At 38.3% G+C, this 12,719-nt stretch overlaps 1 protein-coding gene across 1 annotated transcript; it reads right to left on the reverse strand.

Annotated features, from left to right (window-relative positions):
• Positions 1-1,292: 1,292 nt before the first annotated feature.
• On the reverse strand, positions 1,293-2,466 carry si:dkeyp-59c12.1 (Ras-related and estrogen-regulated growth inhibitor-like protein). The gene is made up of 4 exons (XM_068602547.1): positions 2,418-2,466; positions 2,280-2,333; positions 2,128-2,195; positions 1,293-1,718 (listed from the first exon to the last, which is right to left on the reverse strand). Exons 1-4 carry the CDS (start codon positions 2,464-2,466, stop codon positions 1,293-1,295), a joined length of 597 nt encoding a protein of 198 aa, XP_068458648.1.
• Positions 2,467-12,719: the final 10,253 nt, after the last annotated feature.

The raw sequence follows: 12,719 nt of genomic DNA on the forward strand, positions 1-12,719 counted from the left end.
AACACATATATTGTTTATAGGGGAACTTCCCTTCACCTTTAGTATCACTGCAGAGTACCTCTGCCTCTGATTGGGTACTTACCTTTGCATCTGGAGACGGACCTTTGCCGTCTTGCGCCTGCAGACACACCAGCAGCTTTTTTTCCTAATGCGGACTAATCTCTTTTCTTCTGTTCCAGACTCAGAAGTTTATCAGGACATTTTCATGTGGCTTTTGTTATACTCTGTAACTTGAAATGTAGCAAAGTACAATACTTGTCAGTAAATTATCGCTGTTGCTTCCAACCTTGATTTCATGCAGGACATGCATTCTCTAAAACTCCAGTATTCAGTGGACATTTTCAGGTCTTTAAACCTTCATTTGCAAACTGTTTTATGCAACACATTGAATCTTGCAGGGAGAGAACGTTAAGAAATGTGTTGTAGCTGTTTGGACAGACGAAGTAGATGCAGAAAATGTAACGTAGAGTTAGTTTTGGGATTGTTGGATGATGTAATCGGTAAAGAAACCATCCTTCATCCAGTCAATTAGCATTCAGCCAGTGTAAGATCCTTTAAAGCAGATCCCTGAATTTCCACAAAATCCAGCCATAATGATCTGAACTTCACCCATCATCATCACTCCTTGCAAGGAGTGAGTATTAGCTTGGGCATCAAAGAGTAATAATGTTACTGAAAATTTTGAATTTGATACAAATAAAAAAGATGATCACATTGTATACTTTATTCAGAACCTTGCAAAACAAGGTTCAAAACAATACATTTAAGTTCATAACACAATTTAATAAAAAAAGAAATGTAAGAGCTTATAAATATAAAACACTTTTTAGACTTTAATAAATACAAATGTGTTTTACTTTAAGATTTAATTACATAATTGAGCAGGACCTTTTTGTATATTTTTCCAGTTTCACTTTTGAGCTTTTTTTCAGTCTTTGGTCATCATTTTGATAAACCTCATTGCACACAACCATGTCTTACATGTCAACTAGTTGTCTAACAAACAAGTCTCCTGTTACTTGAAGTGTAGTTAGCCTCAACCGGTCACCCCAAAAAAACCATCACATTGTTTTGTCTCCATGTTTTTCCTCCCTGGAGTCTTTCCTCACTTTTAATAGAAAAGCAGCTCCCATCTCCGCAGCGTCTCGGCCTCAGGGGACTTCATTGTTAACTTTGGCACAGTAACATGGTTATTTCTTACCAACTGTAATCCATCCAGTCAAATACACACAATGTGTAACCTCTCTTTTGAAGATTTATAGAAAAATCCTTCCTCTTCCATCATTGTCTCACTAAAAGGAGTCAGTCCGTCTCCTGGCAAACACTGCCGACATGCTTTTCACTATGCCTCTGAACCCCAGAGGCCTCTTTGAGGTCAGCTTGGCGTCCTTCATCCTGTCCACCAGTCCGTGAAACACCATGAGCACGCTGTGGTAGTTCTCAGCCGCCGACACCTCATAGAAGTGGCAGTCCGTGTTGAGAGCCAGCAGCCGGCCTTCCTCGCTCAGAACTGTCCGCCTGTGGTGCAGGTCCTTCTTGTTTCCCACAATCACTATGGGCACTTTATCTGCACTCAGGTAGTCTTTCGTGGACTTGATGGTCTGAATGAGCCTGCTGACGGCGTTGAAACTGGCCCTGTCGCAGATGCTGTAGACAAGAACGTAGCCGTCTGCCCATTGGACCTGCTTCTCAAAGAGTGAGGTCATCACAGACAAATCCTGCAAAAATAAGATCATTTGAGTACATGGTGGAAAGTAACATTATACATTTCTCCAAAAACTGATCTTAAATACAAAGATACCTGGAGTTTACGTAAGTTTTTACATTTGTACTTCTACACCACTACATTTCACAAATATTGTACTTTTACTGCACTACAGCTTTAATTATTAGTTAATTTGCAGATTAGGACAGACACACAATTGTATGATCATCTTCTAAATGATGGAAGATTATTTTATACAAAACTACCCAAAAGTATAGTTAAACATCATATAACACAATGAAATTAATGTAAATTTATATTTAAATAAAATTTCACAAAAGGAAAAAAAAACACTTTTAATGGAGTATTTTACAACTTTTACTCAATTTAAGGACTACTTAATTTTGCGACTCTCTCCTCACCTCAGAATAAGGCGAATCCCAAATATTGAGAGTGAATTCCCTCCCAAAACTGTGACTGTAGATGGATTCTGCAAAATAAAAGTTCAGTCAATGGAAAGTTAGATGAAGCAAAAATGCTGCATTGCATCCATGTTAGGAAAACAGACACTTACCAATTTCTCCATACTCTCCGATGAATCTCCGAGTTAAGAGACGCACAGTAATCGCTGGAAAACAACAATATTTAACGCCTGTGCACCAGAAAAGTCTCTCTATCTCTAACTATTTCTCTGCTGCAGACATGTTCTTACCTGATTTCCCGACGCTTTCTGTCCCCATAACAACAATGTTGGCATCCATGTTTAGTGAGACAGCTGTGTGGAGCCGCTGAGCTCAATGTGAGCTTTCTTATAGGACACGCAGGTGGGCGGAGTAAAGAAAAAACACCCACAGCAAGAAGCAGAAACAGAAGCAACTATTTCACTCACGTGTGGCCTCGCACACGCGCCTGTCTGTGGCAGAAACCCGCTGCAGGTGAATGAACATTGAAAAAGATTTATGAATGGAATACACGTTACAGGCTTGATTTTGTTATATTTTATGAAAATTAGCGATGGAATATACTTAAGTACATCTACTCAAGTAAGCTGACTTGTACTTTATTCAATACTCATTGTACTTCTAAATTTTAAAGGGAAAAAATGCACTTTTTACATTTGTTTTGACATATATATGACACAATATGATTTTAAGCGCAAATGCATATAATAACACATTTTGATCAATTAAATTACCCAGAAGTGTATAAAATAACTGCACCTCAATCAACTACAACATTGCCGCTTATACCTGAATGCATCAGTAATGATATTGATCATATACTCACATGGGTCTTTTTTATTGATTTAATTGACTTTTACTTAAGTAATACGTTCAATGCTGGACTTTTTACTTGTAAATGAGTATATATCTTCTGTCCACTGTTACAGGGTTCGGCCAACATCTGTTTTGCCTCTCGCTGAAGCTTTCACAAAAAAAACACATAAAAACGTCACATCCTTTTACGTCGCTGTCGAGCGCTAATCATTTGGCGCCTGCATTGTTGCTGCAGCATCAACAGCAACCACCAGGGGGAACCGGAGTGCTATACATCATGTCTTCCACGAACAGATGACTTTATTTTTCCCCAGAAAAGGCTGAGGAGTCCGGCTGGACACCGATTGGCTGTGTGTGCGTGTGCGTGTGTGTGCGTGTGCGGGCTACACTTTCCTTTTTTAATCAGATGTTTTCCCAGTAATCTGGTTTATTGTATATATATATACATGTACAAGTTGTGCGTGATTGCTAAAACTTCTGTGTATCAATCATCAAAGACCAAATCAGGTATCATTTTAAGGTAAGTCTTTACTAATCATGTTGTTTTCTTTTATATACCACTGATTTCTTCCACATTTTATATTGCTGGAGTAAGAAAAGCTCTTTGGCAACACTAGCCACTTATTTCACAGCAGTAAAACCAGATCATAGAAACCTTTCATATCATCTCTGATATCATGTCCTCTCGCTTATCTTGTAGAAATAATATTATTCCGGGACTGGAAGCTCCAGGAAGATGTACTGAAATATTTGGCCGTTTCCATTCTATATATGATGGTTATGGCTGATTTCCGGGCATATATTTTGAATACATAATATGTGGAATAGCTTGAGCTTTACCCTTAGAGGTTTTGTTGGAGTTCACTGCAAACACTGCAGTGTTCAGTGTGTCATAAAATAAAGTGCTCATTATTTATTTAGCATGTATGTTAATTAGAAATATCTTGACATGTATTTATATTTATACATAGCTAAATGTTTTTGCGTTACCTCTGTTGTACTTCGTTGTCTGTGTTTGTTTGTTTTTTGTTCATTTATTGTGTGCCAATAAAGCTGATTCTGATTCTGATTTTGAGTAATCGTAATAATATCCTTGTATCCTTGTTTGTTGGTGCACTAACTGTGAACGTAGTTTTAATACAGAACCCGATCAAGTTGAAGTAGTAGTTCACATGGCTTTCAATTGCCCATATGTATCATTATGACAATATCATTTCAAACAAGGTAAATAAAGCCATAATGTACAAAATTGTGCTCACAAAGTATATATATATCAGTCAGAATCAGCTTTTGTGGCCATGTATGGGCATACAGACAAGGAATGTTCCATTGCTCTCAATGTACATACACAGGAATAGACAAAAAACAAGGACAACAAACTATTCATGAGAGAATGTCATGTTCTAGTGAAGTCACGTTGGTTTGTAATGCTTCGAATGTCCTTACATCAATGACTTTTACCATCTTGACATGTCTGTGTGACATTCATCACAGACATCAGAACATTACATTTCCTGGCAAGAGAAGGTGCCACATTCATGAAAATTCATAGTTGTGCAGCTGCAGCCATACTAGAGTGGTGAGATAGACATAGGTTATAACCAAAACAGAAAAATGAAATGCATATATATATATATATATATATATATATATATATATATATATATATATATATATATATATATACACACACACACACACACACACATGCACAACACAACAGACATTTTTTACTTCCTTATAGCTGTGTAACTGTTGTTTTTCCACTGCTCTTCTCAAATGGCCCTCAGCCAAAAAATTAAAATCGTTTAAAACAACAAACTTCACTGACATTTCATTAAGTCACTGGAAATAATTAATCCAAATGTGCTTAAGTACTGGTGAGGGTGCTCACACTTCTGTTAGTGAGTTATGTGTCAGCAACCTGAACTTTAACTTCATCCTGTCAAACTGTATAACCATTTCCAGCATGCCATGTGTAAATGAACATGAACGACACAACATCAAACACTATTTTCAAGAGTGGCATATAAGGATTTAATTAAGCAAAACATCTTTATCTGGCATGTTCCATAATTCATTTACATCCTCCAGTGACTTTCAAAAGAGAGACATTTGGCGGTTTAGTCATTTTAAAGGACTGAGGTATCACTGTAGGTATTAACGTTATCATCAAACATATTTATTAGTACTTTGAAATGCATATTTTTATAATAACTTAGATGAATAAAGACACAAACCTCTGCAATACTCAGAAGTGCAGTACTTATATACTCCCAACAAGGTCTTATTTTATCAAAAGACGTTTCACAGGAAGCTGCTTTGGCTGTGTGTGCTTATGCAAATGAATCGTCTTAGGGACTTAACTCACTCTCACTGTATCTTTGTGATAATTCCACTTTTCCCTGTTTAAGGGCTGCGATAAGGAAATAAACTAAACACTATCCTCCCGATTAAAGACGTCAGATGGCAGGCCTTATTTAAATTTACACTTGATTTGCAATTCCGTTTGAAATGTGCCACTTTAAATGGAGAAGGATGAAACTGAACATGCAGTAGTACAATGTTCAGCTTGTCAGAGATGTGCACACATTAAATTCACATTCATGTTCAGCCCATACAACTATGAAGGAATATAAGTGTTATACTAAAAGACAATCAGATTTTAGTGCTCAGTGTTTCTTACCTGTATCGGTTTAGTTGTAATATGGCTGCATGCACTCAATCCATGCAAGTCATGTATTTGTGTATTCACTTGTCATCACACACATATGATTGCAGTCAATAGATTTGACATATTGTTACTTTATAAAGTTGTCAAATGTGTCAGAAATCATGAACCTTCATTTGGAGTTGTGTTTTTGGTCACCTGATGAACATTCAACCTCTTTTTAGTCCTACTTTGATCCACGCCAAACCCCCAAAAGGGAACAATTTGACTCTTCAACTGCTAAACACTCCACTATGTTTACCAGTTGCTAACTGTGGTAGTCCGCTGTTGGCGGCTAAGCAGGAAGTGTACAGCGGGTTTCTCAGAGTTTTATTGCTAAAAGGAGTTTCCTGCTAAACTATACAATTACAGGCTATAAAACCAAAACAAGAAGCTGCACGACCTTAAAATGTTTGTAGGGCTTATGGGAACTTCAGAGTTCCAACACGACAGGTGACCCCTTTCACATTGCACAGTCAGTGAATCCTTGTTGGTAAAACAAAACTATGAGTCTCTAGCATGCTAGCAGCTCTGTGATGTTGTGGTCAGGCACAGCAGTGCTTTTAGATAAATACTAACATTTACTATTCAATAAACACTACAGCGCAACTAAGGCTGATGGAAATGTCATTGGTTTCACATGTATTTGGAATATGTTAAATTATAATTATTTATCCTGAAGGGAACATGAATAAACCAAATGTTATGGGAATCCACCCAGTAGTTTGTTGAGACATTTCACTCACAATCACAAATGTCAACCTGGTGGTTATGAAAGAAAATACAGAGGCTCGCCAAACGCCAGATGGGTTCATCTCCTGTGATCCATGAATGTCTGTAAAAGAAAAAAACAATGACGCAATCCATCAGACGATTTTTGAGATGTTTTATTTTGGACCAAAGTGGCGGACTGACTGTCAGACAGTCATTGCTAGCATGCCTAAAAAAAAAACAACTTTAAATATGTGCACACTGGACGAATTAAACTTAAAAATGCATTTTTTTTTAAATTTGCATTTTGTTAAACAATTACATTTTAAATGAGATATGTCTATCCCGATGAGAATGCGGAAGATACATCTATGTTTAAACATCTTCAGAAAAAGGCAGATTAAGAGTTTCGTCCAAAGCAAAAGGATCATTTCTTCAGAGCTAATCAGTTGCTTGCAGCTGATGAAACTCAAGGCATTCATCATCAGCAGCCACTTATACGCTGATGCTCTCATTAGACAGCTGTGATACAGGGCTAGAGAAGAGGGAAGAGCAGGTCATTAGCACGCCATTTCCCAGACAGGAAGGAAGCTTCCAGACTCGCACTGTCAGAATTACAGGATGAGGAAGAAGACCAGAGCACACTAGCCTTTATACAGAGACTCAAATAATTATTCCTCACCTCCTGCCAGCGTTGGCAGCGACATAGGAAGAAAGAGGCCTCTCCGAACAAAATCTAGCAAATACATAGAGCCTCGGTTAAGACCTATTGTAAAAGCCTTAACAATGTCCTCTAACTCTGTGTTTTGCTTGCTTCTCATTGAAAATATAACACATTTGAGTTGTTGCCCGTGCAAATATGATCCTACTTAATCATATTAAATATGGGATTTAATGGCACACACGTACAGCACTGACTAGTTTGCCAACGTCCCCAACGAAAGAAAAAAATGTTTCCAGGCAGCTGTCCCACTGCGGCTGAGTTTTTCAAGCGACCATATGTTTACATGTTGCTTTTAGTTTGGTTGCATTTGACTTCAATAAGGGGTTGTGTGCTTACTGGGAAAAGTGCTGCTTGAATATTTCATGATATAAATATGGTAAGTGGTTTGTAGTAGTTGTCCCTGGAGCCTCTTCAGAATTCCACATAATGTCCTCGTCCTTTCTCCCATGTTTCCTCTCACTGTGCCCCAGGGCAAGAGAGCTGCTGAATGTTTTCTACACCTAAACCACTTTTTTGTTGAAAATATGTACAGATGGGACAGCACAAGGTTCAGCAAAACACTCACTATATTAACATTAGTGCACCTAAAAGCATGAAGATTGATCAAATAATGATTTTTGGCGATAGGAAAAAACAAAATGTTTGAGCTGCCCTAATCAATATTTTTCAAATTTCAATGGAAAGGTTAATCTGTAACGTGAAGGGGGTTGCTTGTTGTGACAAACTTGCATGTAATAGTCTAAAATCTCCATAAGCTCTCGCAGTGTTTTGACATCTTTTAACCCATTGTTTTGGTTTTACAGCCAGCATCTTTACCGACTTGATTCCCTCTCACAGCTCTCATTAGCATAATTTCAAGCAGCAGGCAGCTGTTTTCCGCCAAAGTGCTCTATTCACTGCATGCCGCAAGACACAACTGGTAGGACTTAGTGGAGCAGTTCGTAGCTAAAGAGGTAGGTGGAGACCAAAACAAAGCTAAAAGTGTAATAACAGTAACAAAAAGTAATCTAGTGGCAAAATGCACAACCCTAAATAAATGATAACATTGCTCCAGATGTTTAACTAAACAAAATATGCTTTGTTTACTATAACAACAGCTTGCTGTTCTGCTCAATAGTGGCCAAATCATAACGCAGAGCAACTTTTTGTGTAGATCAAAGCAGAATTTCAGAGACAGGGAGGTTCCTGCACATTAAGTAGCTCTTGTTTATTTACATACATATACTGTATGCAAATGTACAACAACAGACTGGAGCATCGTTACTAACCCATGACTCTTTTCACTTATGGTCTGTATTTGGTCATGTTCTGAGGCAGGATTGCAGAAAATATTTTTTAGTCTAGTCTTGAAATATTTTTTTTTTTGCTGATTAGTGATAATAGCAATATTACATATTCAAATGCTGCATACTATCTGACGAAGCTGACACTACACTGATACTAGATGTACCACTGAGGCCAGGAAAGTCACATGAATATCTTGTGCTGTGCTGAGCAAAATGTGTAAGTGAATTATCTCTTCAATTGCATGAAATCATCCTAACTCTGGACAGCCTCCAGTGACAGAGAGCCTTTTGGATGTGGTGCCCAATTAGTCAGCTTTTCAACATGAATTATCAGCCCACCACATGCCAAACACTGACAATCAAAATGTCAGCGACTAAAATATCTCCCTTGCAAAAGGATCGATGAAATCTGCTGAGTGAACGGATGAAGCCTACAAAACGGCTTCGCTGTTACTGTGAACTGTTTTGAGCAAAAAGTTTGCTAAGACCATACTGCAGAGGAATGTGCTGGTAACTGTTTCTCATCAGGGTGACTGTCAGGTCCCACCATATGCATAACCACACCCATCTTAAACAAAGCTTTGCTTAAACTTCCCCTTTAAGTGCAGAATGGCGACATTTGATTTAGGAGTCTTTTCCTTCGTAGTTGCCAGTTGTAGCTCAGCCACAGAAAGAAGGCTTTAATTAAAGGGATTATAGGCCTGCGGTAAGAAGTCACATGACAAAACATATACTTCACTGCACTAAAAGCTTTTTACCCATAACCCTCTATTGTTAAAAGACCATTGTGAAGCATGTTGAGAGATCTATAAGCACAAATGCAATATAATATTCATTTATGTTTTTAATAGTGTATAATCACCTGAAAGGCTTTTCGTTAGCTTAGAATGAGCCTTTCATGTCTACATAAGAATTGTGTCTTCTTCATGGAGTCCGCAATGTTGCTACAGTAGCCCAGAGCAAATAAACCAAACACTGGATCTAGTGAGAGTCTTTCATGTTTTTACATTACCTGAAGGCCACCATAGATCTCCAACACACTTGTGAAACTGCATAACAGAACTAACTGGAGTTTTGACCTCTTCAAACTGGTTCATTCTATACCACCAGACATGAATACATGAAAAACACCAAGATTTATAATTAAAAAAAATTTAAAATCCCATAAAAACATGCTGACTGTGCATGTGTCCCCTGAGGGCATGCAAAATGTGTTTAGGCTCAACTGTAGTACATTGTGGTAAGAACATGATCCAGAGGCATGTGATCGCTCCTTCAGCCTTTTTTCTTCTTTTTAACACAATAGACACAGTGTAGAATATTCTTATGATAAGCTGTTTAACGAACTCTGAATGTTAGGGTTGGATCTGTTTACTTTCAGCCTTGTGACACCTCAATTTGCATAGCAAGCATAGGATTATTCTGTGACAATACACTTAAGAGTATTCTCAGGGTACATTTGTATATTTCGGCATCACATCATTACAAAGCAAAACAAAAATGATATCATAAGGTGACTCATGAGGTCATACAAGCTTTACATGAATCAACAAAGTCTCAGTACAGTCGCTCCAGGTTGTACATGTTCATGACCTCATGGTGGCTCAGCTCTGTGGTTTTTGGCTTTGGGAGCAAGTTGTTCCTGTTTGCAAATATTGTTTTGACAGACAAATACAGGCCGATGTGAAAAAAAGAGACTCAGATTCTGACTGAAATGTCCTCTTGATGGTTCCCCAGGGCTATCTGTCCTTCCTTTGTTTCCATCTCACCCCATTTGTAACTCAAAACTTTGTTCTGTGCATTCCCATGCTCAGCCAACTCCCAGTGCTTCTTCATCGCTCGCTCTTTGTTTAAATGCCATTAGACTCTCTGGTTCTAGCAGCTTTGCATTTTTCCTCCCAGTGAATGCATTCTTGTGTCACTCCTGTGAAGCAGGTTGGACCGGTGTTATAAAGTCCATCACATGAGATGTGAACAAATATGTGCTTTTGAGAGTGACACCTTGGCTGGCTGGAGTAGTTTCTGCTGCTCTAATGTGGTTTTATTATCTCATGTTCCAAGGTAAGATTTAGATGATTGGCTAAGTGAATAGCAGTTTCATGAGGCGAGGTTGCGCATGGAAATAAACATGTTTTTTTTTACACAGAGGAGAAGACTGGTCCATGTTGTTTTTTCCTTGCTTTGGTTCAAATCCTATATCCAGCAGCAGACAGTATTACTCTATTTTAAAACCACAAGCTGCCCTCTCTGTTGATATTGGTGTAAAAATAGACAGCAGAGCAGCGGCATGAAATGGTTTAAAATCTAGAACAGACAGCAGCATGCTATATTTAGACAGGACACAATCGAAAAGAAAGTGCTGCGTGACATTTTAGTAGCTCACCATTGAAGCTGCAAATGCCATTTCACTGTCCTTTAGTTCATGCAGTATGTATGTGCCCCTTAAGATATCTGCTGATATCTGAGGAGAACATTGACTTTGAGGTGTTATTTCACTTCTGGTCACTGCGAGTGACTGCAAGCAAATGGACTATGGCACAAAATATTGGTCGGCCCTCCTAGAGTCTGACCACTTCATTACTCTTCCTCTTGTCAGTGTTATGAGCAATGAGGGGGGATGAAAGCTAATTGAGAGCAGAACATGGGCACAAAGTCTATCAAGTGCTGCAATGTTAAAAAGCAGATCAAAGACTGAACACAAATTACAATACATTTTTACATTACATGTCTGTTAGCTGACACTTTTATCTATAGAAACTTACAAAATAACAAAAATAATCAGGAAAGTACAATTTCTTCAAGAAAGCCAAACTACAAAGTGCTAGTAAGTAAGTGGCATTTAAGCGCTTCTAAAGTGCTAATTATATATGGGTTTTTTTGGCTGTGCACTTTATTTTAATTTTATATTATTGTATTGTAAATTTAAATTGTAAATGTCATGCTTTTATTTATTTTTGCCCTGTGTTTAACTTTATGCATCACTTGCCAAGACAAATTCATTGTACGTGAAACCATACATAGTTGGTTCTGATTTTTATTTTCATTACATGGCATCATTCCAGCAGATGAAGTAGCATTTTTAAAAAATGAATATTTAAGTCAACAGCGGAATTCCTATTCTTCCTTCTGCAGGCGATTTTTGAAAGCTCGGGCCACAGAATTATCTATCGCTCTTTCCAGATCCAAGTGTTCGTAAACACAAAAACAGTCTATTGCTCATTCAGCGAGGTTGGGACCGTTACCAAGGTTGTTTCGGGTACCAAAATTGTTACCTCCTGCAGCAATGGAAGTACGCACTGTGAAGGTGTGTGGGGCAATATTTATAGCCTTAATGTCATGTCACAGAGTACTCTGTGGTTCCAGTAGGCCAAGCAGCCACCTTTTGGTGCTGTAGACATTAGGGAAAAGGGGAGATTTAAGGCTGCTGATCCCCAGGACCCTCCGACAATGAAAAGGATTTAAAAACTGCGCTGATCTACAGTTTGAAAAACAAACTAAGCAAGATGGAGAAATATAAGATCCAATCTGAGATCCAAAAGTGGATTTTGGAGTTTTTCCGCAGAGTACACCCAGGGGAACTTAAAACAGGCCACCTGGAGAGGAGTCAATAGCTCACTGAGAAGGTATTGACAAATGTGCTGAATCTTCAGGAGCACAAAGACACGGAAGATGGTAAACCTACTACAGGAGGTAAAGATGGACACTGAGCAATGCAGCAACCAACTTACAACGAGATGGTTGCAAAGTTTGAAAAACCACCAAAGACCTTGGCAAAAATAACTAAATCTTGGGAGTCCAGTAAACAAGCTTTTGAACTTTACTTAGCTGGCTGACTAAAATTAAAACGCTGATGAAGACAGAATGACAGAGGTAGAGAAGATGATTCTCTTCCTTTGCCTTCATTTTCCTCATCTTTTTTTCTGAAAAAGAAAGAGTGAAAAAATACCATCGGGAGGAGAAATTCCCAGAAAGACACCACATGATGGCTATGGACAGCTGGAGGAGGCTGCAGCTAATGTTGGACTCCCTCATTCCTCCATCTTCCTCCCTCACATCATCCACCCAACCTTCCTTCACCCCTTTCATGTCGGGTGTACTATAAATAAAATTATCAATGTAATAAAATAAGCATTTTAGTTTACGACAGGAGCTGGTTCTGTAATGAACGTTGATATTCAACAGTTACAAACATGCGACCTGCATCACTGACGGGTTTATGGACATTTTTAATACTCACATTATTTACCGCTATTATGATTGAATTACTAGTTGAACCTGTTTTCTTTGTGAATGTCAACCACTGGTT

This window comes from Clinocottus analis, unplaced genomic scaffold (genome assembly GCF_023055335.1).
Source record: "Clinocottus analis isolate CAN_PGR_092001 unplaced genomic scaffold, fCliAna1.0.p SCAF_6, whole genome shotgun sequence".
In the NCBI taxonomy this organism is placed as follows: Eukaryota; Metazoa; Chordata; class Actinopteri; order Perciformes; family Cottidae; genus Clinocottus; species Clinocottus analis.

Coding starts and splice junctions, on each gene's coding strand:
- si:dkeyp-59c12.1 (XM_068602547.1), bottom strand. CDS start 2,466: ATGGATGCCAACATTGTTGTTATGGGGACAGAAAGCGTCGGGAAATCA. Junction 2,334..2,417: donor AGAAAGCGTCGGGAAATCAG/GTAAGAACATGT, acceptor GTTGTTTTCCAG/CGATTACTGTGCGTCTCTTA. Junction 1,719..2,127: donor GGGATTCGCCTTATTCTGAG/GTGAGGAGAGAG, acceptor TTATTTTTGCAG/GATTTGTCTGTGATGACCTC.